The sequence below is a fragment of the Podarcis melisellensis genome (genome assembly GCF_964234715.1).
Source record: "Podarcis melisellensis genome assembly, chromosome: 18".
Classification (NCBI taxonomy): domain Eukaryota; kingdom Metazoa; phylum Chordata; class Lepidosauria; order Squamata; family Lacertidae; genus Podarcis; species Podarcis melisellensis.
In genome coordinates this window covers 5,082,530-5,109,427 of record NC_138536.1, presented here as the reverse complement: position 1 = coordinate 5,109,427, position 26,898 = coordinate 5,082,530, and the positions used below count along the sequence as shown (strand labels likewise).

The following is a 26,898-nucleotide window of genomic DNA, read 5'->3' as shown; positions in this document are numbered from 1 at the left end:
GGACCAGCAGCCAAAATAAGGGATTTTCAGAGCACAGCTATGTTCAACTTCTGAGCCCCTCCCAGCCAAAAGCAGAAAGCCCAGCCAGCAGGCAAACAGAGCCTCAAGCAGTGGTCCCCACAGCGCAGCAACCCGGCAAAGGGGATGCAGCAAGGGAAACCACCGTCACCTCTCCGCTGGGAAGCGCTGAGCAAAGGCGAGTCCCCAGGCAACGCGGCCGATTTGATTGGCACAAGGCATGCAAGCTCCACCCCCCAGTCATTCTCGGACTCCTTATTGGGTGAGCAACGCAGCCAAGCAACACAGTCGGAGCCTCCCTCCTCCCTGGCCAGCAGGGAGGGAGGGAGAGGAGCTGCTTCCTTTGAAACCCGGGAAATTTAAGGGACATCATCAATAAGGGACAGCAGCGGGACACAGCGCTGGGATAGGGGACTTTCCCGCCAAATAAGGGACAGTTGACAGCTATGGGCTAACAGGACCAGTGGTCAGGGATGATAGGAACTGTAGTCCCAAACATCCCCCTGCATGTCCACTCTAGGAAAACAAGGATTGTTGCATTTGACTGCCATCTATGTATCACATCCCACACAACCTAGTCCTGCGGGCAGCACCCACCTGAGAAGTGAAAAAATAAAGTTCGTTTTCGATGTTCTCGTAGATGTAATCCTCCTCGCAGGAGAAGCTCCGCATCCCGCCTCCGAACTCCGCTTTCACTGGCTTCCGCAAGCCGATCTCATCCGCCCCCCGGAGCAAACTGCCGAGAAGAACGGGGGTGGAGAAAGGAGACTAAGAGGGGCAGGAAGTCTGCACGTGCTCTGAAGCCCAAGCAGCTAAAGCGGCGACTAGACAAACCTATCAGCTATTGCAGCTTTTGGTCCGCAAAGCAATATTTTCCTCCTTTTTTAATTCCCCAGCTGTGCCGAATGCACCCTTAACTTCACAATAGCAACATTTATTTCCTGTCAAAGTTATTTTCCCCTTCAAAGGGTTTTTGCTGTGCATTATCCCCACCAGAAGTTGCCAATAGAAGATGTTGCAGCCCGTTGACGACTTAATATTCTCTAACCTAATTTCAGGGTTTCACCCCTGCTAGCTACGGCGACGATCTTGAGTCAAAGTCTATTTGTTGTTGTTTGCAACCATCCTTGGGCCTTTCAGCCAAAAAAAGGAGATAAAAGATATTCTATTCACACTTTTGAGGAATACAGTGGTGCCCCGCAAGACGAATGCCTCGCAAGACGAAAAACCCGCAAGACGAAAGGGTTTTTCGGTTTTTGCGACGCTTCGCTAGACGATTTTTCCTATGGGCTTGCATCGCAAGACGAAAGCCCATAGGGAAATCTCGGGGACCTTTTTTAAAATGCTGGCGGTGGGGAGCAAAGCCTTCCCCCCCCCCTCCGGACTTCAGAAGAGGTCCAGGAAGGCCGGCGGGGGCGAAAGGCTTTGCTCCCCACCGCCAGCATTTTAAAAGCGGTCCGGGATAGCAGGGAAGCGCTTCCCGCTATCCCGGACGGCTTTTGAAGGCAGGCAGGGGGGGCAAAGACTTTTGCCCCCCCTGCCTGCCTAACTGGGGGCTTTTAAATCGCCCCGGGACTGTCCGGGGCGATTTAAAAGCCCCCGGACGGCTTTTGAAGCCTCCCCCCGCCGCCCGGCTTCGGGGCATCGTCCCGATGCCGGGCGGTGGGGCAGGAACGCCTCCCCCCGCCGCCCGGCATCGGAACGATGTCCCGAAGCCCGGCGGCGGGGCAGGAAAGCCTCCCCCCGCCGCCAGGCATCGGAACGATGTCCTGAAGCTGGGCGGCGGGGCGGGAAAGCCTCCCCCCGCCGCCCGGCTTCGGGGCAGGAACGCCTCCCCCAGCCGCCCGGCTTCGGGGCATCGTCCCGATGGCGGGCGGTGGGGCAGGAACGCCTCCCCCAGCCGCCCGGCTTCGGGGCATCGTCCCGATGCCGGGCGGTGGGGCAGGAACGCCTCGTCCCGAAGCCGGGCGGCCGGGCGGGAAAGCCTCCCCCCGCCGCCCGGCTTCGGGGCATCGTCCCGATGCCGGGCGGCGGGGCAGGAACGCCTCCCCCAGCCGCCCGGCTTCGGGGCATCGTCCCGATGCCGGGCGGTGGGGCAGGAACGCCTCCCCCCGCCGCCAGGCATCGGAACGATGTCCCGAAGCCGGGCGGCCGGGCGGGAAAGCCTCTCCCGCCGCCCGGCTTCAGAACGATGTCCCGAAGCCGGGCGGCCGGGCGGGAAAGCCTCGTCCCGAAGCCCGGCGGCGGGGCGGGAAAGCCTTTGTCCCCCCTGCCTGCCTTCCCAGGGGCTTTTAAATCGCCCCGGACAGCGGAGAAGTCCTCCGCTGTCCCGGGCGATTTTAAAATGCCGCCCGCCAGAAGAGGTCGGGGGAAGGCGGTTTCCATAGGAACGCATTAATTGATTTTCAATGCATTCCTATGGAAAACCGTGCATCGCAAGACGAAAAACTCGCAAGACGAAGAGACTTGCGGAACGAATTAATTTCGTCTTGCGAGGCACCACTGTACAGTGGTACCTCAGGGTACATACGCTTCAGGTTACATACGCTTCAGGCTTACTAGCTGCTTTGCTTCTCAATACAGTGGTACCTCGGGTTACATACACTTCAGGTTACATACGCTTCAGGTTACAGACTCCGCTAACCCAGAAACAGTGCTTCAGGTTAAGAACTTTGCTTCAGGATGAGAACAGAAATCGTGCTCCGGTGGCGCGGCGGCAGCAGGAGGCCCCATTAGCTAAAGTGGTGCTTCAGGTTAAGAACAGTTTCAGGTTAAGTACGGACCTCCGGAATGAATTAAGTACTTAACCCGAGGTACCACTGTACGCAAAGATACACCATTAAACTACAGCGATGACCAATTTATATATAATATACCTCAAGACACAGACCTGCACAAATAAGTTTCTATATTACACTGCCGATCAGACTTGAGCAAAATGAGCTTGCTTCGACTTTTGATCTTGATTTAAAGCAACAGACGATGGATTTGCTCAGGACAGAATAAAAAATACTATTTATTTTTTTAAGAGAAGGAAAGGCTGTCTACACTTTTCACGTCCATTCAAAAAGCTCCATGCATCTCTGATAGCATGTTTAGGTAGGCGTGGGAAAAGTTCTAGCCCATATCCAGTGGAGACAATAGACTTGGAGGCCGCATCCTGAATTCTCTGATCCCCAAGCAGTGGTACCTGGGAAGTCGAACAGAATCCGTTCCAGAACTCCGTTCGACTTCCAAAACGTTTGAAAACCAAGGCGCGGCTTCCGATTGGCTGCCAGAAGCTCCAATCGGAAGCCCCGTCGGACGTTCGGGTTCCAAAGGACGTTCGCAAACCGGAACACTCGCTTCTGGGTTTGCGGCGTTCGGGAGCCGAAACGTTCGACTCGCAAGGCGTTCGGGATCCGAGGCGCGACTGGAATTCCTTATAATTCTGACATGGTTTTAAAAGGCAGGGAAAGAAGGGTTGTCCGGCGAGGAAGAAAGACCCTTCCCGCTGGCCCACCGTACGCCCACATGCCCAAAATCTGCCGCCCTCCGGAGATGAGACCTGCCTTTCGTAAGTCGCTGTGACGAAGAAGGCGTACACCCGGGTGTGCTTGTGGTGCCGTATCTGAATGATGAGCTCCGGGATACCAAGGCGGATGTGGTTCAGCAGCCACAGAAGCGTGTGGTCGTCGGTCGTGTCTGGAGAGGCATTTGGAAAAGGAAGAGCGAGAAGAAGAAGAAGAAGAGAGAGAAGTTATCAATATGCGGATGATACCCAGCTCTACCTCTCTTTCAAATCATAACCAGTGAAGGCGGTGAAGGTCCTGTGTGAGTGTCTGGAGGCGGTTGGAGGATGGGTGGCGGCTAATGGATTGAGGTTGAATCCTGACAAGACAGAAGTACTGTTTTGGGGGGACAGGGGGCAGGCGGGTGTGGGGGACTCCCTTGTCCTGAATGGGGTGACTGTGCCCCTGAAGGACCAGGTGCGCAGCCTGGGAGTCATTCTGGACTCACCGCTGTCCATGGAGGTCAATTCTGTATCCAGGGCAGCTGTTTATCAGCTCCATCTCGTATGCAGGATGAGACCCTCCCTGCCTGCAGACTGTCTGGCCAGAGTGGTGCATGCTCTAGTTATCTCCCGCTTGGACTACTGCAATGTGCTCTACGTGGGGCTGCCTTTGAAGGTGACCTGGAAACTGCAATTAATCCAGAATGTGGCAGCTAGACTGGTGACTGGGAGCGGCTGCCAAGACCACATAACACCGGTCTTGAAAGACCTACATTGGCTCCCAGTACGTTTCCAATCACAATTCAAAGTGTTGGTGCTGACCTTGAAAGCCCTAAACGGGCTTGGTCCAGTATCCCTGAAGGAGCGTCTCCACCCCCATCGTTCTGCCCGGACACTGAGGTCCAGCTCCGAGGGCCTTCTGGCGGTTCCCTCATTGCAAGAAGTGAGGTTACAGAGAACCAGACAGAGGGCCTTCTCGGTAGTGGCGCCCGCCCTGTGGAACGCCCTCCCACCAGATGTCAAAGAGAACAACAACTACCAGACTTTTAGAAGACATCTGAAGGCAGCCCTGTTTAGGGAAGCTTTTAATGTTTGATACATTACAGTATTTTAATATTTCTTGGAAGCCGCCCAGAGTGTCTGGGGAAGCCCAGCCAGATGGGTGGGGTATAAATAATAAATTATTATTATTATCCCTCTGAAACAGAGCTATAAGGGGGGAAATTGCATGCAGTTTGAGATTTCGATGAGGACTAGAACCTCCAGGCACTTTTAACATGACTTGGCATTGCTTTAACACATGTTTGATGTTTTATTATGTGTTTAACATTCTGCTGGAAGCCGCCCAGAGTAGCTGGGGAGGCCCGGCCAGATCGGGTATACTGTATTTTTCGCTCTGTAAGATGCACCAGACCATAAGACTGGTTTTTGGAGGAGGAAAACAAGGAAAAAAATATTCTGAATCTCAGAAGCCAGAACAGCAAGAGGGATCGCTGTGCAGTGAAAGCAGCAATCCCTCTTGCTGTTCTGGCTTCTGGGATAGCTGCGCAGCCTGCATTCGCTCCGTAAGACGCACACACATTTCCCCTTACTTTCTAGGAGGGAAAAAGTGAGTCTTATAGAGCAAAAAATACGGTAAGTAATAAATTATTATTGTTGTTGTTATTATTGTTGTTGTTGTTGTTTTTATTATTATTATTATTATTATTATTATTATTATTTACAGTGGAAGCACCGTTTTAAGAACCCAAGCCTGAAAAATCTGTAACCAGACTTGATCGCGGACTTTTTTTTTCTTGCATAAGAAGCTCCCACGGTGCGCATTATACGTGCCTGCTTCGTAGTTTACTTTTCCTCTTTTTGCACTTTCACGTGTCGTTACGCTCTCTCTGTTTATGTACGTTACGAAACGAAACGAATTAAAAACAAATAAATCGGGCGAGTGACGCAATTGCCAGGTTCCCTCGGGGGACCTTCCTGATCAAAATGGGGGGGGGGGGGTGTGTCACACTGGAAGGCTTAAGAAGAGAAGCTCATATCTCTCTCTCTCTCTCTCCTTTTCCTCCATACTACATTATGGTCTGGCCTCTCGCCCAGCCTGGTGTCTGATTACAAGAGATCGAGCCTGAAACCAACACGCAGCGATCTTCGTTTCGGTGCCCAAAATTAAGGGATGGGGAGGCAAGGGAGCCACCAACTGCCAGGGCCTTGGCAAAGTCGGCTTTTCTCAGCACGCAGAACTGATCTGGAAGCTTCTACACCTGCCCGTTTTCCTTTGCGGCTCTGCAGGTAGACAGTGCCTGGATGTGGAGGCTCCAGTCCCTAGCTGTCCATCCCGTACTATTCTCTGGGTTTGCTGTGGGGGGTGGAAGGACCGTAGGGTAAAGACCCCTGGATGGCTAAGTCCAGTCAAAGGCGACTACGGGGTTGCGGCGCTCATCTCGCTTTCAGGCCGAGGGAGCTGGCGTTTGTCCACAGACAGCTTTCTGGGTCATGTGGCCGGCAGGACTAAACCGCTTCTGGCGCAACGGGACACCGTGATAGAAAACAGAGCGCAGGGGAATGCTGTTTACCTTCCCGCCAGAGTGGTACCTCTTTATCTACTTGCGCTGGTGTGTTTTCGAACTGCTAGGGACCACATAAAACCGGTCCTGAGAGATCTGCATTGGCTCCCAGTACATTTCCGAGCACAATTCAAAGTGTTGGTGCTGACCTTTAAAGCCCTAAACGGCCTCGGTCCTGTATACCTGAAGGAGCGTCTCCACCCCCATTGTTCTACCCGGACACTGAGGTCCAGCTCCGAGGGCCTTCTGGTGGTTCTGTCATTGCGAGAAGTAAGGTTACAGGGAACCAGACAGAAGGCCTTCTCGGTGGTGGCGCCCGCCCTGTGGAACGCCCTCCCTTCAGATGTGAAGGAAATAAGCAGCTATCTTCTCTTTAGAAGATATCTGAAGGCCGACCTGTTTAGGGAAGTTTTAAATATTTAATGCTGTATTGTTTTTAACACTTGATTGGAAGTGGCCGGGAAAACTCAGCCAGATGGGCGGGGTATCAGTAATAAATTATTATTAAATTATTACTAGATGGCAGGAGCTGGGACGGAGCAACGGGAGCTCACTCCGTCGCGGGGACTCGAACCGCCAACCTTCCGATCAGCAAGCCCAAGACGCTCTGTGGTTTAGACCACAGCGCCACCCGATCCTCTGCCTGCAACCCTGGACGGCCGCTGCTGCCAGCCCGGTTGGCTAAGCTGAGCTAGTTGGAGCAGAGTTCTGACTTGGCAACAGTCAGCCTGCTATGTCCCTCTGTTTTGAACCAAAGAACTGAAACTGCCGAATTTGGCAAAACGCACCTGGCAGGGTCATCAGGACATCGCAGTTTTCCGTAGGCACCGTTTTCATCCACGATTTGTGAGACATGATGTAACGGCCAACCTGCAGCAGCCTCTTCCCGAAGAGCTTATCTGTGGGGTGAAGAAGAGCAAGGATGAGCCAGTTAAAACATCCCGCCTTTCAAGAGCGGTGCAGTACGACGGCTAAGGGAGTACCACAGTTCAAGAAGGACACTGACAAACTGGAATGTGTCCAGAGGAGGGCAACCAAAATGGTCAAAGGCCTGGAAACGATGCCTTATGAGGAACAGCTAAGGGAGCTGGGCATGTTTAGCCTGGAGAAGAGGAGGTTAAGGGGGGATATGATAGCCATGTTCAAATATAGAAAAGGATGTCACATAGAGGGAGAAAGGTTGTTTTCTGCTGCTCCAGAGAAGCGGACACGGAGCAATGGATCCAAACTACAAGAAAGAAGATTCCACCGAAACATTAGGAAGAACTTCCTGACAGTAAGAGCTGTTTGACAGTGGAATTTGCTGCCAAGGAGTGTGGTGGAGTCTCCTTCTTTGGAGGTCTTGAAGCAGAGGCTTGACAACCATATGTCAGGAGTGCTCTGATGGTGTTTCCTGCTTGGCAGGGGGTTGGACTCGATGGCCCTTGGGGTCTCTTCCAACTCTATGATTCTATGATTCTAAGATGTAATATATATATATATATAAGCATATAGAATTATAAAACGTACCACACAATTTATCACAGATACAATCTTACTGGACTTCCATCAGCACCTCTGATAATCCTCTGTCTTAATCACTTCTTACGCATTTCTTAACTTAATATTGCCTTTACATCTTTTAACATATCATCTCTCCTTTTCCGTTTTTTCAATATTTCCCCTAATACTCCTCACAGAACTTCTTGCAATCCTACAAACGTCGTCCGATCATCACAAATACTTTTCAAATAGTCCGTAAATTTACTCCAGTCTTCGGTAAACCTCTGGTCCCGCCGGTTTCGGATCCTTCCTGTTAGTTTGTCAAGTTCTGCATAGTCCATTAATTTCATCCTCCATTCTTTCATCGTTGGTAATTCTTCTTACTTACATTTTTGGGCCAATAGTATTCTTGCTGCTGCTACTGCATATGAGAAAAGCTTACATTCCTTTCTATTTATATAATTTCCAACAATACCCAAAAGAAATGCTTCTGGTTTCTTTATAAATGTATATTTCAACATTTCCCCCCCAACTCATTATATATCATCTCCCAAAAGCATTTCACCTTTTTACATTCCCACCACATGTGATAAAATGTTCCCTCTTTTTCCTTACATTTCCAACATTGGTTACTAACTTTATACATTTTGGCTAAGTTAACCGGTGTTATATACCATCTATACATTGCATCTTCATCTCCGTTGGGTTGCCAACTTATCAGAAAGCAAAGCTAGGCATGCTCCTCCTGCGCCTTTAAAAGCTAGTCTGGCTCACAGCGATGTCACTGACAAAGTTGTCCCAAACCCATACAAATATATATATGAATTTCATTTATAAAAACGAAAGAGTGAGACAGGAAAAGAAAGAAAAATATACAGGTGTGTATATTCTTATTATCCTAATACACATAATGAATTGCCAATAAACTAATATGTCTGCTTAAACTCCTTCCAGTTATCGTTGCATTTTTCCAAAGAAAGTCTGCATCTATAAGCAGTCCGTTCATGTTGCCAATATCTCCACGTTGTTGAGCCATAGATTAAGGGGGATCATATCTCTATTCTTCCAATTTATCAGTCCTTTGGGTGGTTCCCAACAGATTAAAAACAGAATAACAAATCAAACATTAAAAACTTCCCTAAAGAGGACTGCCTTCAGATGTCTTCTAAAAGTTTGGTAGTTATTTTTCTTTTTGACATCTGGCGGGAGGGCATTCCACAGGGCGGGCGCCATCACCGAGAAGGCCCTCTGCCTGGTTCCCTGTAACTTCACTTTTCGCAGGGAGGGAACCACCAGAAGGCCCTCGGAGCTGGACCTCAGTGTCCGGGCTGAATGATGGGGGTGGAGATGCTCCTTCAGGTATACTGGGCTGAGGCTGTTTAGGGCTTTAAAGGTCAGCACCAACACTTTTAATTGTGCTCAGAAATGTCCTGGGAGCTAATGTAGGTCTTTCAAGACTGGTGTTATATGGTCTCGGCAGCCGCTCCCAGTCACCAGTCTAGCTGCCACATTATGGATTAATTGCAGTTTCCGGGTCACCTTCAAAGGTAGCCCCACGGAGAGTGCATTGCAGTAGTCCAAGCGGGAGATAACCAGAGCATGCATCACTCTGGCGAGACCGTCCATGGGCATAGAGGGTCTCATCCTGTGTGCCAGATGGAGCTGCCCTGGACACAGAATTGACCTGCGCCTCCATGGACAGCGGTGAGTCCAAAATGCGCACCTGGGCTTTTCTGGTGTCCAATTATGAAATAAACAGATCTGTGTCTGCACGGCATCATGTTCTGAATGAATGATGCTAAACCTATTAATAGTCCATCAGGCTAACTCTGAGAAATAAGCTTCTGTTTACATTGATGAGGTCCTGTTTTAAGATTAATTTAAAAAGAGTGCATTTGGATGACAGTGAGGGTTGGGCCCCGTTCCTCGTTCAGCCAGGCCCCCTCGCGTTTTGACCCAGCTGGACACCTGACCGTCGACCGTGTTTTGAGAGAGGTCAGTTGCCAGCTTAAAATACCCACTGGGAGATCTGGGTTTCTCGCTCCTCTGGCAAAGGAGCTACGGACATTTCTCTTGCAGGTGCAAGAGTGTGGCCTTGACGCAGGAGGAGGACCCGGCATGAGAGGTTCAGGGCAGCAAAAAAAAAACCATGGCACCGAATAATCTTTCGCGTGGAAGACGGAGCGAGCTTGTTTTCTGCCGAATTCAGGTTACAGCACAGGGGATTCCAACTGAACTTTCTGAAAGCAAGAGCTGTTCAACAGTGGAACAGTCTCCCTCGGGAGGTGGTGGACTCCCCTTCCTCGGAGGTTTTGAAGCAGAGGTTGGAGGGCCACCTGTCCTGGAGGCTTTAGCTGAGATTCCTACATTGCAGAGGGTTGGACTCGATGACCCCTGGAGGTCCCTTACAACTCTACATTTCTGCGATTTTATGATTAAAGCTCATAAACTCCACAAACATACACAGAGAGAGAGTCCCTTCAGATTGGAGGATTTGGGGGTGAGAGGCGTCGAGTTCCACCCAACATTTTGGGAGGAGCTCATTCTGTGTGCATGATGTCACATGTGTGACATCACGTGCGTCGGGAAATGGCCATGAGGATCGAAGAGGCCTGGAGAGGCCTGCCACTGCCACAGGGAGGCCCAGATTAATAATAATAACAATAATAATAATTGTTTATTATTTATAGCCCGCCCATCTGGCTGGGTTTCCCCAGCCACTCTGGGGAGCTCCCAAACACAATAAAACATCAAACATTAAAAACTTCCCTAAGCAGGGCTGCCTTCAGATGACTTCTAAAAGTCTGATAGTTGTTTATTTCCTTGACATCTGATGGGAGGGAGTTCCACAGGGCGGGTGCCACTACCGAGAAGGCCCTCTGCCTGGTTCCCTGCAACCTCACTTCTCGCAGGGAGGGAACCGTCAGAAGACCCTCGGAGCTGGACCTCAGTGTCCGGGCTGGAAGATGGAAGATGGGAGGGCATTCCACAGGACAGGCATCACCACCGAGAAGGCCCTCTGAGCCCATCCTTGCATACCAGGGGAGGGGAGTAGGCGCCTATGTCAGGGGTCTACTGCAACATGTCACTGATGTAACAATTGTGCATTCGCTGGTGGGGTTTACCCTTCCCTTTCGATGCGTCGTTCCACTCCAGCCGCCTTTCTACACTGCTTCCCAAGTGTTATTGCATCAACGCCACCTGGGAGGGGGCACTTCCGCAGAACGAAAGCGGCAGAAAATAAACAAATAACCGGAACTTTGATGATGTGAAAAGTTCCAGCCTTTTCAGCAGGAAATTTGGCGACATGCACAGGTAGGGAAACCCCTGCCCAGAAACTTCTGAAGTCTTGAAAACAAGATGCTTAACCACCCTGCTGCCGTTCTGAGCACAAATAATCACAAATGTGCCAGAAAGCACCTCTGGAGTCCCTCCACCAATACTTCTCTCCTTTGCAAGGTTGCCAAACCTCCCCTCAAGGGCAGTGTTCCTGCGCTTTCAATGGCCACCCTGGCAGCCAAAATCCAGCAGGTATGGCTTTCCGTCCCGCAGTCCACCTCGTGTCCAGCTCATTTGCAATCCTGACCCTCCACGCAGCTGCACAGCACAGGGACAAAGGCGGCAACGTTCAGAAACAGGTAACCCCGAAAAGCCATCAGAATGAAAACCAGCGACACAATGATAAGAACAGAAAAAACGCTCCCCTGTTGCTCTGCAGCCGGAACGAAAGGTTCGCAGCGTGAGCCGACAGCTGCTAATTTTTTACGGCAGGCCTAAAACTCGGCGCCTGCAAGCTCCCTGGTTTGTCTCATCTCTGAAGGATGTTGCTGTGCGAACAACTTGCCCCACAGCAACTCGATCAAAGAAGTCACTTACCTGGTTGCTGAAAGATGCCAGTATGTTCCCCACGCCAGCGCCTTCCGCTGGGAAAACAGTGGAAAGGGGGAGAGAAAGGAGGGGAAGGAGCAGGGATGCTAAACGCTACCCGTCTCTATGGCAACTGCCTCCGGTGATGGAGTTCCCACCAGAACGGATGCACGGGGCCAGGCGGTCTCCTTTGTTCTGTTTCCTACCCGTTCCGCTTCTCCCGAGCAACATAAAGTCCAAAATTAAGTGGCAAGAACAAGGCTTGGCTATTTTGTACGTCCGTCTGTGTAGAAATACTCACAGGTCCAAAGGGCATTCAGTTTTGCCACATATTCGTATGATTCATAAGAGCCCGGCAGCTGGATCTGGCCCAGAGGAGGCCTATCTAGAGGGACGCGGGTGGCGCTGTGGGTTAAACCACAGAGCCTAAGACTTGACGATCAGAAGGTCGGCAGTTCGAATCCCCGCAATGACGGGGTGAGCTCCCGTTGCTCGGTCCCTGCTCCTGCCCACCTAGCAGTTCGAAAGCACGAAGTGCAAGTAGATAAATAGGTACTGCTCTGCCGGGAAGGTAAACAGCGTTTCCGTCCGCTGCTCTGGTTCTCCAGAAGCGGCTTAGTCCTGCTGGCCACATGACCCGGAAGCTGAATGCCGGCTCCTTCGGCCAGTAAAGCGAGATGAGCACCGTGACCCCAAAGTCAGCCACGACTGGACCTAACGGTCAAGGGTCCCTTTACCTTTACCTTTACTACTACTACTACTATTATAAAACAATTTATTTTGCAAACAAACAAACATTCATCACTCACCTAAAAAGAAACACAGATAATACAAATACAAATAATAGAAATAATAACGCATATGATAAAGGAAAAACAAAAAAGAAAGGAAAGAAAGAAAAAGGAAATATTAATAGACTTCCCTCCTCCAATACTCATTATCCCTTAATGTTCTTTTTTACATTGCATCTTACACATCTCTTCTTTAATATTCTTGGAATATTATTATTTCCTAGGTCTGCTTTACAAACTTAGTCTATACACACCAACGTGTTCTCCTTAGAACAGTGTTTACTATTATTACCATTATTATTATTATTATTATTACTCTTCCCACTTGTGATTTCCAGAAATGGTTATTAGAGACATTTACTGCCTCCAACGCGGTGTTAGAAACCTTCTAGGCATCACGGATACCTTGCGCCACACAAAAAATATCCGGCCGGACTGGAATGGGTGGCAGGCTGGCAGGAAAAGGGTGTGGACGGCCAGAGGCTTTGGTTCAAAGCCAAGGGGGTGCAAAGAGCACGGCTGCCTTCGGATCGGGCCTCGCAGAGCGATAACAAGCAAAGGTTCATGTCCAGAGGAGGGCAACCAAAATGGTCAAAGGCCTGGAAACGATGCCTTATGAGGAACGGCTAAGGGAGCTGGGCATGTTTAGCCTGGAGAAGAGGAGGTTCAGGGGTGATATGATAGCCATGTTCAAATATATCAAAGGATGTCACATAGAGGAGGGAGAAAGGTTGTTTTCTGCTGCTCCAGAGAAGCGGACACGGAGCCATGGATCCAAACTACAAGAAAGAAGATTCCACCTAAACATTAGGAAGAACTTCCTGACAGTAAGAGCTGTTTGACAGCGGAATTTGCTGCCAAGGAGTGTGGTGGAGTCTCCTTCTTTGGAGGTCTTTAAGCAGAGGCTTGACAACCATATGTCAGGAGTGCTCTGATGGTGTTTCCTGCTTGGCAGGGGGTTGGACTCGATGGCCCTTGGGGTCTCTTCCAGCTCTATGATTCTATGATTTGCCGCCCTAAGTAGGGGAATAATGGGGTCAGGGAGTTCCCTGGGGCCAGAGCCACCTCCCTCTCGAAAGCTCTGCGCCGACCAAAATTAATTCTAGCTTTCCATCCGCTTCGTTAAGGGCTTAGCAAGATTTGGGGCATGCCCGTCCCCACCCTCGCTTGCAGGCACAAATTTGCATAAATCCTACATATATGCTCATTTATATGCAGAGACGGAGGTTCAGGCTTCCAAGCGTCGTGCGGAAGGAAGACCTGACGGCTCCTCCTGCCCCATGGTGCCCACAGAAAAATCCTATTGTAGATCCTTCACCCCAAATCCGTTCCCCGTCAGTCCTTTGGCCCCCAAAAGCCCCCGCTCAGTTCCACACGGCCCTCAGTCATCTGTAGAAAAAGAGTGGCTGGAGCAACCCAGCCAGAAGGGGTATATATATATATTATTTTTATTTTTATTTTATTATTATTATTATTATTACAGTGGTACCTCGGGTTAAGAACTTAATTCATTCTGGAGGTCTGTTCTTAACCTGAAACTGTTCTTAACCTGAAGCACCACTTTAGCTAATGGGGCCTCCAGCTGCTCCGTGCAATTTCTGTTCTCATCCTGAAGCAAAGTTCTGAACCCGGAGTACTATTTCTGGCTTAGCGGAGTCTGTAACCTGAAGCGTATGCAACCTGAGGTACCACTGTATTGTTGTTGTTGTAACTGTTGCAGACGGCTCTGGGGTTGCGGTGCTCATCTCGCTTTACTGTCCGAGAGAGCTGGCGTTTGTCCGCAGACAGTTTTTCCGGGTCATGTGGCCAGCATGACTAAGCCGCTTCTGGCGAACCAGAGCAGCGCACGGAAATGCCGTTTACATTCCCGCCGGAGCAGTACCTATTTATCTACTTGCACTTTGCTGTGCTTTCGAACTGCTAGGTGGGCAGGAGCAGGGACCGAGCAACGGGAGCTCATCCCGTCTTGGGGATTCGAACCGCCGACCTTCCGATCAGCAAACCCTAGGCTCTGTGGTTTAGACCACAGCGCCACCCGCGTCCCATGTACTGTTTTATTCATTTTATAGTACAGCACATTGATTATTGCTTTCATTTTATGGATCAATGGTCTCGTTAGATAGTAAAACCCATGTTAAATTGCCATTTTAGGAGTTGTTTTTAAAAGTCTGGAACGGATTAATCTGTTTTGCATTACTTTCATGGGAAAGTGAACCTTGGTTTTGGAACGCTTTGGTTTTGTAACAGACTGCCTCCTTCCAGATGTTCCCGTACTGCAGTTCCCATCGTCTCTGACCACTGGCCATGCTGGCTACTGGAACTGATGAGAGTTTAAGTCTTGCACGGTTCCCAGCTCCATCCTTTCTGGGATGGTTAAGAAGTGAGCTGTGAATCTGGTCCTTTTTCGCAGGCTTCAACAAATCCAGTTTTCTTCTGGGGTATGTGGACGGGCTCGTAACTCGTCCTACGCACCAGGCTGAATCGGTTTCAGGATTTGGCATCCCCTGCTAAGCTGGGGAGGTTCTGGAGAAGGACGTTGAAAGCTGCCCTCAGCCTCCCAAAAAAAACCCTACTCATCCAGAATGGATCAGAGCCTTGACAAAGGAGGTCTCTCTTCACCCATCACAGTCATCTGGGTCCTGTTTGGGTGGGAATAAAGACTGCTTCTCTCAGAGCAAGGAAAGAAACAGTCCGGGCATTGTGGCTGCTCAGGGACAGCCTTGGCATGGGAATAGAGGGGGCAGAGGCTGGCATTGCTGGGAAAATATATGTACATGATAGATGCACACTGGCAGGCAGCAGCCTAGGCTTAGAGGAGGGCGTTGATCACAGTGCAGAGGAGACAGAAAAACACAGGACATACTGTATTTTTCGCTCTATAAGACACACCAGACCACAAGACGCACCTAGTTTTTGGCGGAGGAAAACAAGGAAAAAAATATTCTGAATCCCAGAAGCCAGAACAGCAAGAGGGATCGCTGCGCAGCAAAAGCAGCAATTCCTGTTCTGGCTTCTGGGATAGCTGGGCAGCCTGCATTCGCTCCATAAGACGCACACACATTTCCCCCTATTTTTTAGGAGGGGAAAAGTGAGTCTTATAGAGCAAAAAATATGGTAGTTGGGGCTGGGGCAGCAACAGCTTGGCTTTCCGATGAATGTTTGATGCGGTGAAGATCTATGATATTGCAGACTCTCTTCAGCACTCGGAATCAGCACAGTTCCAGCGATGTTGAATCAGGAAGACTATGCCCTGTGTTTTCTTGTTGCCCGTACGTCCGGAAACATCTGCAAAGTGTATCCTGTTCCCTGACTTAGTTCCGATTAAATCAGCCCCTGGGACAAAGAGGTCTGCTTTTCCTTTCTAACACCTCGGCTCCGGATAAACTTCTTGTCGCTAACCAAAAACGGCCGACAAGAACCCAAACGCCTTTTGCAAAGCTTGCAACTGTTTCTTCCCACAGAGTCCGGCGCTATGTGCATTTTGCTCAGCAGAAAAGTCCTGCTGAATCCGATGGGACTTACTCCCAAGTAAGTGCACACAGGACCGCGGCATCAATTAACCGGCAGAGGGGATTTAAAACCCAAACAAAAACCTGTTGCCTGGTAGTTTGTGATGGCCTAGCAGCTGAGGTCCTTGCCAACAAAGGTCCATATAGTTAAAGCTATGGTTTTCCCGTTAGTGATGTATGGAAGTGAGAGCTGGACCATAAAGAAGGCTGATCGCCGGAGAATGGATGCTTTTGAATTATGGTGCTGGAGGAGACTCTTGAGAGTCCCATGGACTGCAAGAAGATCAAACCTCTCCATTCTGAAGGAAATCAGCCCTGAGTGCTCACTGGAAGGACAGATCCTGAAGCTGAGGCTCCAATACTTTGGCCACCTCAGGAGAAGAGTCCCTGGAAAAGACCCTGATGCTGGCACAAGGAGAAGGGGACGACAGAGGATGAGATGGTGGGACAGTGTTCTCGAAGCTACCAGCATGGGTTTGACCAAACTGGGAGGCAGTGGAAGACAGGAGTGCCTGGCGTACTCTGGTCCAGGGGTCATGAAGAGTCGGACACGACTGAATGACTAAACAACAAAGCAGTTGAGGTATTGCAAAGCGTTTCGGTTTGGCACACCAGATTTCCTGCAATCAAATTTTTCCCCTCCAAATTGCTGCAATAATTCTTATTTTTATTTTTGCAACTGTTTTGGCAAGTGATCTGACTGAATGGAGGTATATCTGGCATCTGATCTCATTTATCTCACACACTTAATAATGTTTGGCACTGCTGGGTTTTCACCAGAGTTAAGTAAAGGTAAAGGGACCCCTGACCATTAGGTCCAGTCGTGGCCGACTCTGGGGTTGCGGCGCTCATCTTGCTTTATTGGCCGAGGGAGCCGGCGTACAGCGTCCGGGTCATGTGGCCAGCAGGACTAAGCCGCTTCTGGTGAACCAGAGCAGCGCACGGAAACGCCGTTTACCTTCCCGCCGGAGTGGTACCTATTTATCTACTTGCACTTTGCATAGATAAAGTGCATATATAGATATATTATTATTATTGTTATTATTATTATTATTATTATTACTACTACTACTATTACCTCGGGTTACATATGCTTCAAGTTACATACGCTTCAGGTTACAGACTCCGCTAACCCAGAAATAGTACCTCGGGTTAAGAACTTTGCTTCAGGATGAGAACAGAAATTGTGCTCCGGCGGCTCAGCAGCAGCGGGAGGCCCCATTAGCTAAAGTGGTGCTTCAGGTTAAGAACAGTTTCAGGTTAAGAACGGACCTCCGGAACAAATTAAGTACTTAACCTGAGGTACCACTTTATTCTTATTCTTCTTGTTGTTGTTGTTGTCGTCACTGTCGCAGACGACTCTGGGGTTGCGGCGCTCATCTTGCTTTACTGGCTGAGGGAGCTGGCATTTGTCCACAGACAGTTTTTCTGGGTCATGTGGCCAGAATGACTAAGCCGCTTCTGGCGAACCAGAGCAGTGCACAGAAACACCGTTTACCTTCCCGCTGGAGTGGTGCCTATTTATCTACTTGCACTTTGACGTGCTTTCGAACTGCTAGGTTGGCAGGAGCAGGGACCGAGCAACGGGAACTCACCCCGTCGCAGGGAATCGAACCTCTGACCTTCTGATCAGCAAGTCCTAGGCTCTGTGGTTTAACTCACAGCACCACCCGCGTCCCACTCACCAGAGTTAGCAGGAAGCAAAACTGGGCAGGCTTCTCTTCAAAACAGAATAGGCCCAACTGAATCAGCCTCGGAAAGTTATTGCATTCCTTGGACAGGAGCTCCTAACAAACCTGACCTAACGTAAGGACATAAGGAGAACCAGAAGTATTTTTACTTGGCATTGTAGGAGATGATGTTAATAGACAGGATCGCAAGTTGTGACAGCAGCAAGAATATTATTGGCACAAAAATGGAAACAAGAAGAATTACCAATGAAAGAAGAACGGCAGGTGAAATGGATGGACTATGCAGAATTAGATAAATTCACAGGAAGGATTTGAAACCTGCGGGACCAGAGATTCTTGGAAGACTGGAGTAAATATACGAACTATTTGAAAAGGAACGGTAATGAGCAGATCACGCTAGTAGGATTGCAGAAAGTTCTGTAAGGAGGACTATTTGAAATATTGCAAGAAAGACTTTGAGAAGAAATGTTAGTTAATGATAATAAAGAGTAATAGAGAAATTAAGAAATGCAGAATAAGTGATAAAGAACGAAAAATCATCAGAGGTGTTGACGGAAGTCTAAAATATTGTATAAGATAAGAAGTTATGTTCTATGATTGTTGGAAATGATATGTATATGTTTAACTTGCTCTGTGTGAAGATGTCTTTCCTTTAAGCCAGGGGCTGGCAAACTACGGCCTGGGGTCCGGATGCGGCCAACCAGGCTCGTAAATCTGGTCCGCGGACCCTGCTGCCCACTCAGTCAGTCCCTGTGGTGAGCTAAACCGGCGCGGCGCGGCGTTTCCTTGAACAGAAGCTGCGGACACATTGCTGTGCGGGGACTGACTTCTGTGATGCTGGCACAGCTTCAGATTGGCTGCAAGAAGCTCCTGCAGCCAATCCGAGGCCTTTTCGCCCGTGTGCTGAGGTAAACCCGGCGTGGCCATAGACAGAGAGGTTGGTGAATGGGCAGCGGGTCTGGTCCATGCCAGAATGTGGCAGCTAGACTGGTGACTGGAAGCGGCCGCCGAGACCACATAAAAAGACCTACATTGGCTCCCAGTACGTTTCCGAGCACAATTCAAAGTGTTGGTGCTGACCTTTAAAGCCCTCGGTCCAGTATACCTGAAGGAGCGTCTCCACCCCCATCGTTCTGCCCGGAAACTGAGGTCCAGCTCCGAGGGCCTTCTGGCGGTTCCCTCATTGCGAGAAGCCAAGTTACAGGGAACCAGGCAGAGGGCCTTCTCGGTGGTGGCGCCTGCCCTGTGGAACGCCCTCTCACCAGATGTCAAAGAGAAAAACAACTACCAGACTTTTAGAAGATGTCTGAAGGCAAGGGAAGCTCTTAACAGACTACTGTATTATAATACTTTGTTGGAAGCTGCCCAGAGCGGCTGGGGAAACCCAGCCAGATGGGCGGGGTATAAATAAATTATTATTAATTATTATTATTATTATTATTATTATTATTATTATTATTACCCGGAGCTTGGCACACCTGCTGGCCCTGTGCCTGGTGCCCACCTCGACACTGCTGCAGGTGGCAAGCTTGGCGGTGCTCCATGTGCGCGGCCTGCCCGCCGACCTGGCCTTGGGCGACGGGCCGCAGCGCATGGTACGCGCCGCCTGGGAGCTCTGCGGGGATGGGCCAATGAAGCCGCCGCTGCTCGCCAACAAAGCCAGTGAGCAGGCAGCGCCGAGACATGCTCCTGAGCGCATGCAGAGTACGTTCCTCCTCCAGGCCCGGAGGCAGGGTATTTATATTTTCCAAAATATAGTCTGGCACCCACAAGGTTCTGAGGGACAGTGGACCGGCCTGCTGCTGAAAAGGTTTGTTGATCCCTGCTTTAAGCTGTCCCGAATCTTCCAACAAGCTGCACTGGGAATAATTCTCCATTCCCAGAAGGCCCAAGACATAAGAGCAAGGGGGAGGGGGCGGCAGAATAATACACCTCCAAGGTGGACCTCTGCGGCATGCCATGGCACCAAGATGCCCTGCTTTAATCCATAGCTCGGGAACCTCCCCCCCACCCCTACCCCACAACCGTGTACTGGGGCAGTTGTGTTCATTAGCAAAAGGTGGGTGTTCCAGGGGTCTTGAGCCTCAGGTCCCTAGCAGGCCTGCCCTGTTCCCCCTGAGCTCTTTCTGCCGGTTCTGCAGGCATCCCTCCCCAGATTCCCCCTTTCTAACCTTGGGAAGGCTGAATTAAGGTCACCTTTGCTGCAGAATCAAAAAGCTGTCGCTCATTCAGACAACTGGGGTGGTTTGGCAGGTTGGTGGTGGAAGAGAAAGCTCCGTCAGACTCAGGGCTGCCAGCTTGGCCTCACAACTGCGGGTGCCATCATGCAGCATGCATGACCCTGGCCCAGATATTTGTGGGTGCCCGGCTCCTTTGCAGGGGGAATTTGTGGGTGCTCAGGCACCCAGGGAGCTGGCACCTATGGATAGACTTCTATCTGTCCCATGGAGATATTTGCACCCATTGTCGGGACCAAACTGGTCAAGGAATCTCCAGCTGTTAAGCGCATCCGAACTGCCTGCGGTGAAGGCGAGGGACTCTCTTCTGGAGACGCCTGAGTTTATTTATTTTATTAAAAAAATGTAAATAAATCCCAGGCCATTGAGGGCAGAACAATCCTCCCGGACCTACGAACCGTGCCGAAAAGCGTCAAGGCGCAACGCCTCGGTGTACCCAAAAGGGTCCAGTATGGAGAACCTGGTTGGTCCGGTCGAAAGGCCTTCGGCGTTTGGATTTGCGCTCCCTCTGTCCTTCGGCACCGCGGCAGACCACGGCCCTCGGCCTCCTCCTCGCCCGCAGCTCAAGCGACACGTGCTCCCTCCGAGCCCTTCGGACGCCTCCCCGGCGGTGCCATCCCGAGGAGCGCATCTGCAGTGGACCGCAGCGCCGGGGCTGCTTCTCCCGCTCTGGTGTGCCCGCGGCGGCAATTCCGCACTCCTCCTCCGCAGGAGCGTACGGCGGAGGAGAATTTCTGAATGGGCTGAGCATCCCCCGCTCTCCCCCCCGCCGGCACGTTGTGGAAGGATGACATCAGGCGGAGAGAGAGAGAGAGAGAGAGAGAGAGAGAGAGAGAGAGAGAGAGAGAGAGAGAGAGAGAGAGAGAGAGCGCGGACCGAAACGGTGTGGGGTCCAAGCGTGCGTAAAAATACGCACCGGTGGAAAGAAGGACCCCCTTCCGAAACAGCTTCCGGAGACCCTCTTGCCGAAAACCCGTGGCTGGCCATTGCACAACAAAAGGCTGGGGCGAGGGTCTTCCTCCCTCGACAGCGGAAGGGGCTTAACGATTCCAGACAATAGCTCGACGCCCAAGAGATGCGCTTTCCCGGGTACCACGGATGCTCCGCGTCGCTCCTTTCGCGCCGGACGACCCACCTTCCCCCATCCCGGGTTTAGCCGGGTCCAAAGGTTCGGTTTCCCCCAACTTTGGCAAAGTCTGCTGGGCACCCCCGAAAATCCGGCCTCATCTCTCTTCTACCACCCCCCAGACCCTTGCACCACTGTTGTTTCCCCCACCCTCCCAAGGGATAGCGCCACGGAGGTGGCCCAAACCTCGCCAAATACTCACCCAGGACCCCGGTGGCAGCTGGCCCGGACGCCTCGCCATCTGTGGCGCCCCTCTTGTGGCGCTCGCTGTCCTGGGAGCCCGGCGCCGCTCCTGCCCCGCTCTCTGGCATCGCGACTGAGCTCAAGGTTGAGGGCTGGACCGCAAAGACAGCATTGCAGAGGCCGGGATGCAGGCTTCCCCGCTAGCCAAGAAACCCCGGGCTGCTGCTCTCACAATAGCCAGCGCGGCGGCGGCTGCAGCGGGAGCGCAGGACGGCCGACTACCTGCCGCATCCGAAGCGCCATCCGAGCTGGCAGGAGAGGGGTGCAAAGACCCGAGGCAGGTGCGCAAAGGAGGGGTCTCTCTCTCTCTCTTTTCCCGGGCCAGGTGAGCCCCTGCCGGAGAGCAGCGCCGAAAGGTGCCTCCGAGCGAGCGAGGAGACAGCCAGCCAGAAGGAGGGACAAAGGAGAGGGTGGGGGGAGCTGTTAAGTTAAAAGGCAAGGAGCTTTTAATAGTCTGGTTGGCCTGCGTCTCCTCAGCGCCATCTGCCAGCAGCCGGCGAGGGATCAATTTCCTCCCTCCTTCAAGATTCTGAGACTTGAGAGCTAGCAGATAAGTCAGAATCATCGGACTGTGGCGTTGGAAGGGAACTCGAACCCACGACTCTTGAGAGATAATAATAATAAATTTTATTATACCCTCCCCAGCCAAGACCGGGCTCAGGGAGGCTGGCACCAGGTATAAAAACAATTGATTGAAATACAACTTAAAAACAAGATTAAATGCAGCCTCATTTCAGCAGAAACTCAAATCGAAAACTTTTTGGGGAATGAAAACGTCAAGTCTTCACCAAGGCCAAATATCCAGACTGGTCCTGCGTGGGCCAGAAAAAAGCCAGGGAAGTCCCCAAAGAGGAGTTCCATCGCAAAAGGAGAAAGGGAAAAGGAAAGAGGGGGAGGGGATCAAGTTGATTCCAAGCCAAAGGGCAGGCAGAGTCTCCTATGCTCCACTGACGTGGAGCCATCTCAGTTAAAAAATTTATACCCAGTTAGAATGAAGCAAGGGCTGGGGGTGGACTTGAATAAAATATTATGGGGGTAGCAGGTAATCTCTGACACCCCACATAATCAATCACAAGATGCGAGACAAGCACAACATTCGAATGGCAATGCCCATTAACTTTAGATAAAGGTAAAGGGACCCCTGACCATTAGGTCCAGTCGTGGCCGACTCTGGGGTTGCAGAGCTCATCTCGCTTTACTGGCCAAGGGAGCCGACGTTCAGCTTCCGGGTCATGTGGCCAGCAGGACTAAGCCGCTTCTGGCGAACCAGAGCAGCGCACGGAAACGCCGTTTACCTTCCTGCCGGAGTGGTACCTATTTATCTACTTGCACTTTGACGTGCTTTTGAACTGCTAGGTTGGCAGGAGCAGGGACCGAGCAACGGGAGCTCACCCAGTCGTGGGGATTCGAACTGCCGACCTTCTGATCGGCAAGCCCTAGGCTCTGTGGTTTAACCCACAGCACCACCAGCATCCCCTTTTAACTTTAGGGGGCTCAAATATTTCATTGTGGTTGGGGGCTGAAGGGACCTCGGCCCCTAGGAGTTGGCTCCTATGGAATGAAGTGTATGGAAGGAGGCGGGTGGAATTCTCCAATAACTTATCCTATATACCCAAAATACATTGTTTGATTTAATTTCCCACCCCCCACATTCCTAGTGAAGGATATGGCAGGATTTTTAGCAGAGACAAAGCAAAACAGAAACACCGTATTTATATCCTGCTTTCCTGCAAAGGCACCCCAAAAGCGCTTACAATAAAACAAGTGGTTTGTTTGTTTTTAACGCATGTGCACAGAATTTTTTTATAAAAAACTCAGTTGAACCCAGCAAATCAATGAAACAGTGTGAGTTCACCAGCAGGGCAGGAAAGGACATTGTTATGTACTGAAGTTCTCACCCTGGGCCAGCAGGGGGATACTGTAGATAGTTATGCAAATGAAGGATCGAAAGTGATTGGATAGTTTGTATGCAAATGAAGGATCGAAAGTGACGTTCAGTGATTGGATAGTTTTAGAAAGTTGCTACAGTTACGTTGTACTGGAGCTCTATATAAGCAGGCTGACTGAATCCTTCAGTTCAGTTCTGTTCTGTTCTGGCCTCGGAATAAACAAGAGCTGTTTGAAGAATCGCTGTGTCGTCTGATATGTTCACCCACAACTTAACAGACATCTCATTTTGGCCATCTGGCTCCTGAGAGATAAGATCGCGCCTAAATATGGAGGCTTGGCTTGCCTAGGACTCTACTCTCTGCGGTGTTTATTTGACAAATTGTCATCGCCACAATAATAATCTTCCTTTTTTATATTAAAAAAAAGGCCACCACAATTCCAAGACACCCTCTCTCTTGAATTTACTGCCCAACTGGTTTGCCCATGGGATGCAGCATCTAGACTGGTGACTGGGAGTGGCCGCTGGGACCATATAACACCAGTCCTGAGAGATCTGCATTGGCTCCCAGTACGTTTCCAAGCACAATTCAAAGTGTTGGTGCTTGAAAGCCCTAAACGGCCTTGGTCCTGTATACCTGAAGGAGCATCTCCACCCCCATCGTTCTGCCCGGACACTGAGGTCCAGCGCCGAGGGCCTTCTGGCAGTTCCCTCATTGCGAGAAGCCAAGTTACAGGGAACCAGGCAGAGGGCCTTCTCGGTGGTGGCACCCGCCCTGTGGAACGCCCTCCCTACAGTTGTGAAGGAAATAAGCAGCTATCCTATCTTTAAAAGACATCTGAAGGCAGCCCTGTTTAGGGAAGTTTTTAATATTTAATGCCGTATTGTTTTGAACACTTGATTGGAAGCCGCCCAGAGTTGCTGGGGAAACTCAGCCAGATGGGCGGGGTATAAATAATATATTATTATTATTATTATTATTATTATTATTATTATTATTATTATCATCATCATCATCATCATCATCATCATCAACCTTGGTATTTATGGGACAAGGAGAAAGGGTTTCTCTTAGAATCACAGAATCGTGGGCTTGAAAAAGAACCCAAGAACCATCTATGCAATAAAGGAATCACAGCTAAATAATCCCTCTTGTTAGATATTGTTGTGATATTTGGCCCTCCGGGAGTTAGAACTCCAAAATAGCTTCGGAGGCTGTTTCTGCTCTTCCAAGTGGGTCTTTCCCCTTCCCCACTTCGTCTCACTGCTTCTTTTTGCTGAAATCGCCTTAAAAACCTTCCCAGATTTCTCTTTTCTCCGGGGTTGTTTTCCTGTCTTGACCTCAGACGTCTCCTTGGGTCCCCCAAAGGTCAGGCTGTTATTTCTAGAGACAGGGACCCGAGATGGGTTTAAAAATACCAGCAAGGTAACTTGACCTGGGGTGTACAAGGTCCCTTTGCTGAGGTTGAATTTAAGGCCTGTAATGTGTTTGGGTTCAGTGTATGCATGTGTGAAGTGTCATTTTTGGACAACATCACCATTTGCAAGGGACCGGCTTCCTTGTGGGTAGGGGAGCACTTTTTGGGGATATTGTTTAAAGCTCCAGATCATTCCGCAAACTTGAATTTACCAGCACCGTGTAGCATTTAGGTGGGCTTCCTTTAAAAAAACGAGTGTGGGGCTGAGCATTCTGAAAATCTGCACATACACACATTTTTTTTTTATAGGGACTCATGAAATCTGCAAATTAGAAAGCTACATAAATGCATAAGGATTGGGGAATCTTTAAAGAATATTTAGAAAACTATGGAATAAAAGGAAACATCTTGGCAGAATTAGACTGATCCCTGTATTGTATAAATATAAGTTCGTAGGGAGGTAAAAAGAAACTATATAAGAAATATCTAACTGTGCGGTATAAAGCAATGGATAGATAGAGTACAGTGAGATTAATTGGAAGTCAGTTTTAAATTTCTTCTCTATAAGTTTTATAATTGTGTTCAGTATCAGGAGTATATAGGATGATAATTGTATTAATCTTCTTGTATCTTATAGTGTGGTGGTTTGTTTGATTTTTCTGTTATTTGTTTGTTTACTTGTACCGTATGTACATAAAGATATATTTTTTAAAAAGATGTATCATTGTTTTTAAGGCCGTCCAATGACAACATGCAGAGTGCCTTTATTCCAAACAATGATTAAGCAGTAAATACAGTTTTTCTTGGTGGAAACAGAGCTAGGTTTAAATGGCTGGCCTCCCATTTTCAGAATTCACTGTGTGCGCGCACACACACACACACAATCCAGAGATATCGCTGGTTAAGGACATCAGCTGCAGCAGAGCATAAAGGGACCCAGCCAGTCTAGTGTCCTGTTCTCACGGTGGCCAGGCAGATGACCCAACAGAAAACCCACAGCGGTTCTCCCCCATTCGTGATCCGCAGCAAGAATTCAGAGGTGCCCTTGTCCCCAACCTTAGCTGGATGTCTCTATGGAAAACAAAGCAATCCTCCTTCTCCACAAATCGGCCCAATCCGCTTTAAAGCAGGTTCCTCTTCTGGTCCGATTCCTGGACCAGGCCAAAGGGAGCACCCAACTAGTCCATGTGATAGGAATTTTATGGTCTTAGATATGGAAGTGAGAGCTGGACCATAAAGAAGGCAGATCACCGAAGAATTGATGCTTTTGAATTATGGTGCTGGAGGAGACTCTGGAGAGTCCCATGGACTGCAAGAAGACCAAACCTATCCATTCTTAAGGAAATCAGCCCTGAGTGCTCACTGGAAGGACAGGTCGTGAAGCTGAGGCTCCAATACTTTGGCCACCTCATGAGAAGAGAAGACTCCCTGGAAAAAACCCTGATGTTGGGAAAGATGGAGGGCACAAGGAGAAGGGGAGAAGATGATTGGACAGTGTTCTTGAAGCTACAAACATGAGGGAGGCAGTTGAAGACAGGAGTGTCTGGCATGCTCTGGTCCAGGGGGTCACAAAGAGGCGGACATGATTAAACGACTAAACAACAACAACAATGTTCATAACCGCACATACATAGATCAACACAGGAAGGCCAACCTGGAACCATTTTGATTCCTAAACTGAGCAAATCTTTTCTCTGCAAGGTCAAACTGGAAAAGTCTCCCCATTGTCTCTTTCCTCACAAATCCTGTCTTAAGGGCACATTTAAGATATGAATAGGGTGTGAGCCTGTAACCTGGCCCAGGAACTAAGTATTTTACCACTACAAAAGAATGGCCAGGCTCCCCAGGCAATCCAATCAAGTAACTTGCCAGACAGGAGATAAACTGTGACAGGAGAAAAACAACATTTAAATTTCTGTGATGTAGGTGGGATGTATCTGAGGGGTGGTCTTAGGTTACACCCCTTCTGTGATGTATGCATAATGTTTCTGGCGGTGGTCTTGATCTAGAGGATGGGAATTTCAAAACTCTTTATAAGCCTTTGCACAGCAATTTTGGGGGTCCTCTTCCTCTCCTGTGTGTGAGGGGAGCACCCTGTTGCAACAGATCAATAAAGATCAAGCTTACTAGCTGCTTTGCTTCTCAATATTCTCTGTTTGGCCTCTGTTATTTTCTCCTACCAATAGGGAACCTATGTAAGGACTCTATATGGGCTCTTGGATACCCCATAAGGGAAAGGGGCATATTTTTTATTTACAACATCCAGCACCCCCTTCTCAAGGTTGGCCGATGTTAGGTACTGAGTTGACTAGGACCCAGAATGCAGCAGTCTGACTGGTCCACAGAAGCCACCCAATCCAGCTCCAGGTGGAAGTGAATCCGCAACCTGATTGGCCTACAGGAGAATCCCAGAATTAGCCAATCATGTGGGGACCATTGTGTAAATACTGCGGTACCTCGGGTTAAGTACTTAATTCGTTCTGGAGGTCCGTTCTTAACCTGAAACTGTTCTTAACCTGAAGCACCACTTTAGCTAATGGGGCCTCTTGCTGCAGCCACACAATTTCTGTT

The 26,898-nt window shown here is 49.8% G+C and overlaps 1 protein-coding gene across 2 annotated transcripts in view; it reads right to left on the bottom strand.

Annotated features, from left to right (window-relative positions):
- The window catches only part of ANO8 (anoctamin 8), a 45,134-nt gene extending 23,750 nt beyond the window's left edge, over positions 1-21,384 (bottom strand). The window contains exons 1-4 of one of the 2 annotated variants that reach the window (XM_081895445.1): positions 20,981-21,384; positions 6,864-6,974; positions 3,570-3,702; positions 616-754 (exon numbers count right to left, since the gene is read on the bottom strand). In XM_081895445.1, the coding sequence (XP_081751571.1) occupies positions 616-754; positions 3,570-3,702; positions 6,864-6,974; positions 20,981-21,089 (492 nt within the window). In that variant the 5' untranslated portion in view covers positions 21,090-21,384. Of the gene's footprint in view, positions 1-615; positions 1,144-3,569; positions 3,703-6,863; positions 6,975-20,980 lie in introns of those variants that run through there. The other variant, XM_081895444.1, reaches the window with a different exon arrangement.
- Between the last annotated feature and the right edge of the window lie 5,514 nt (positions 21,385-26,898).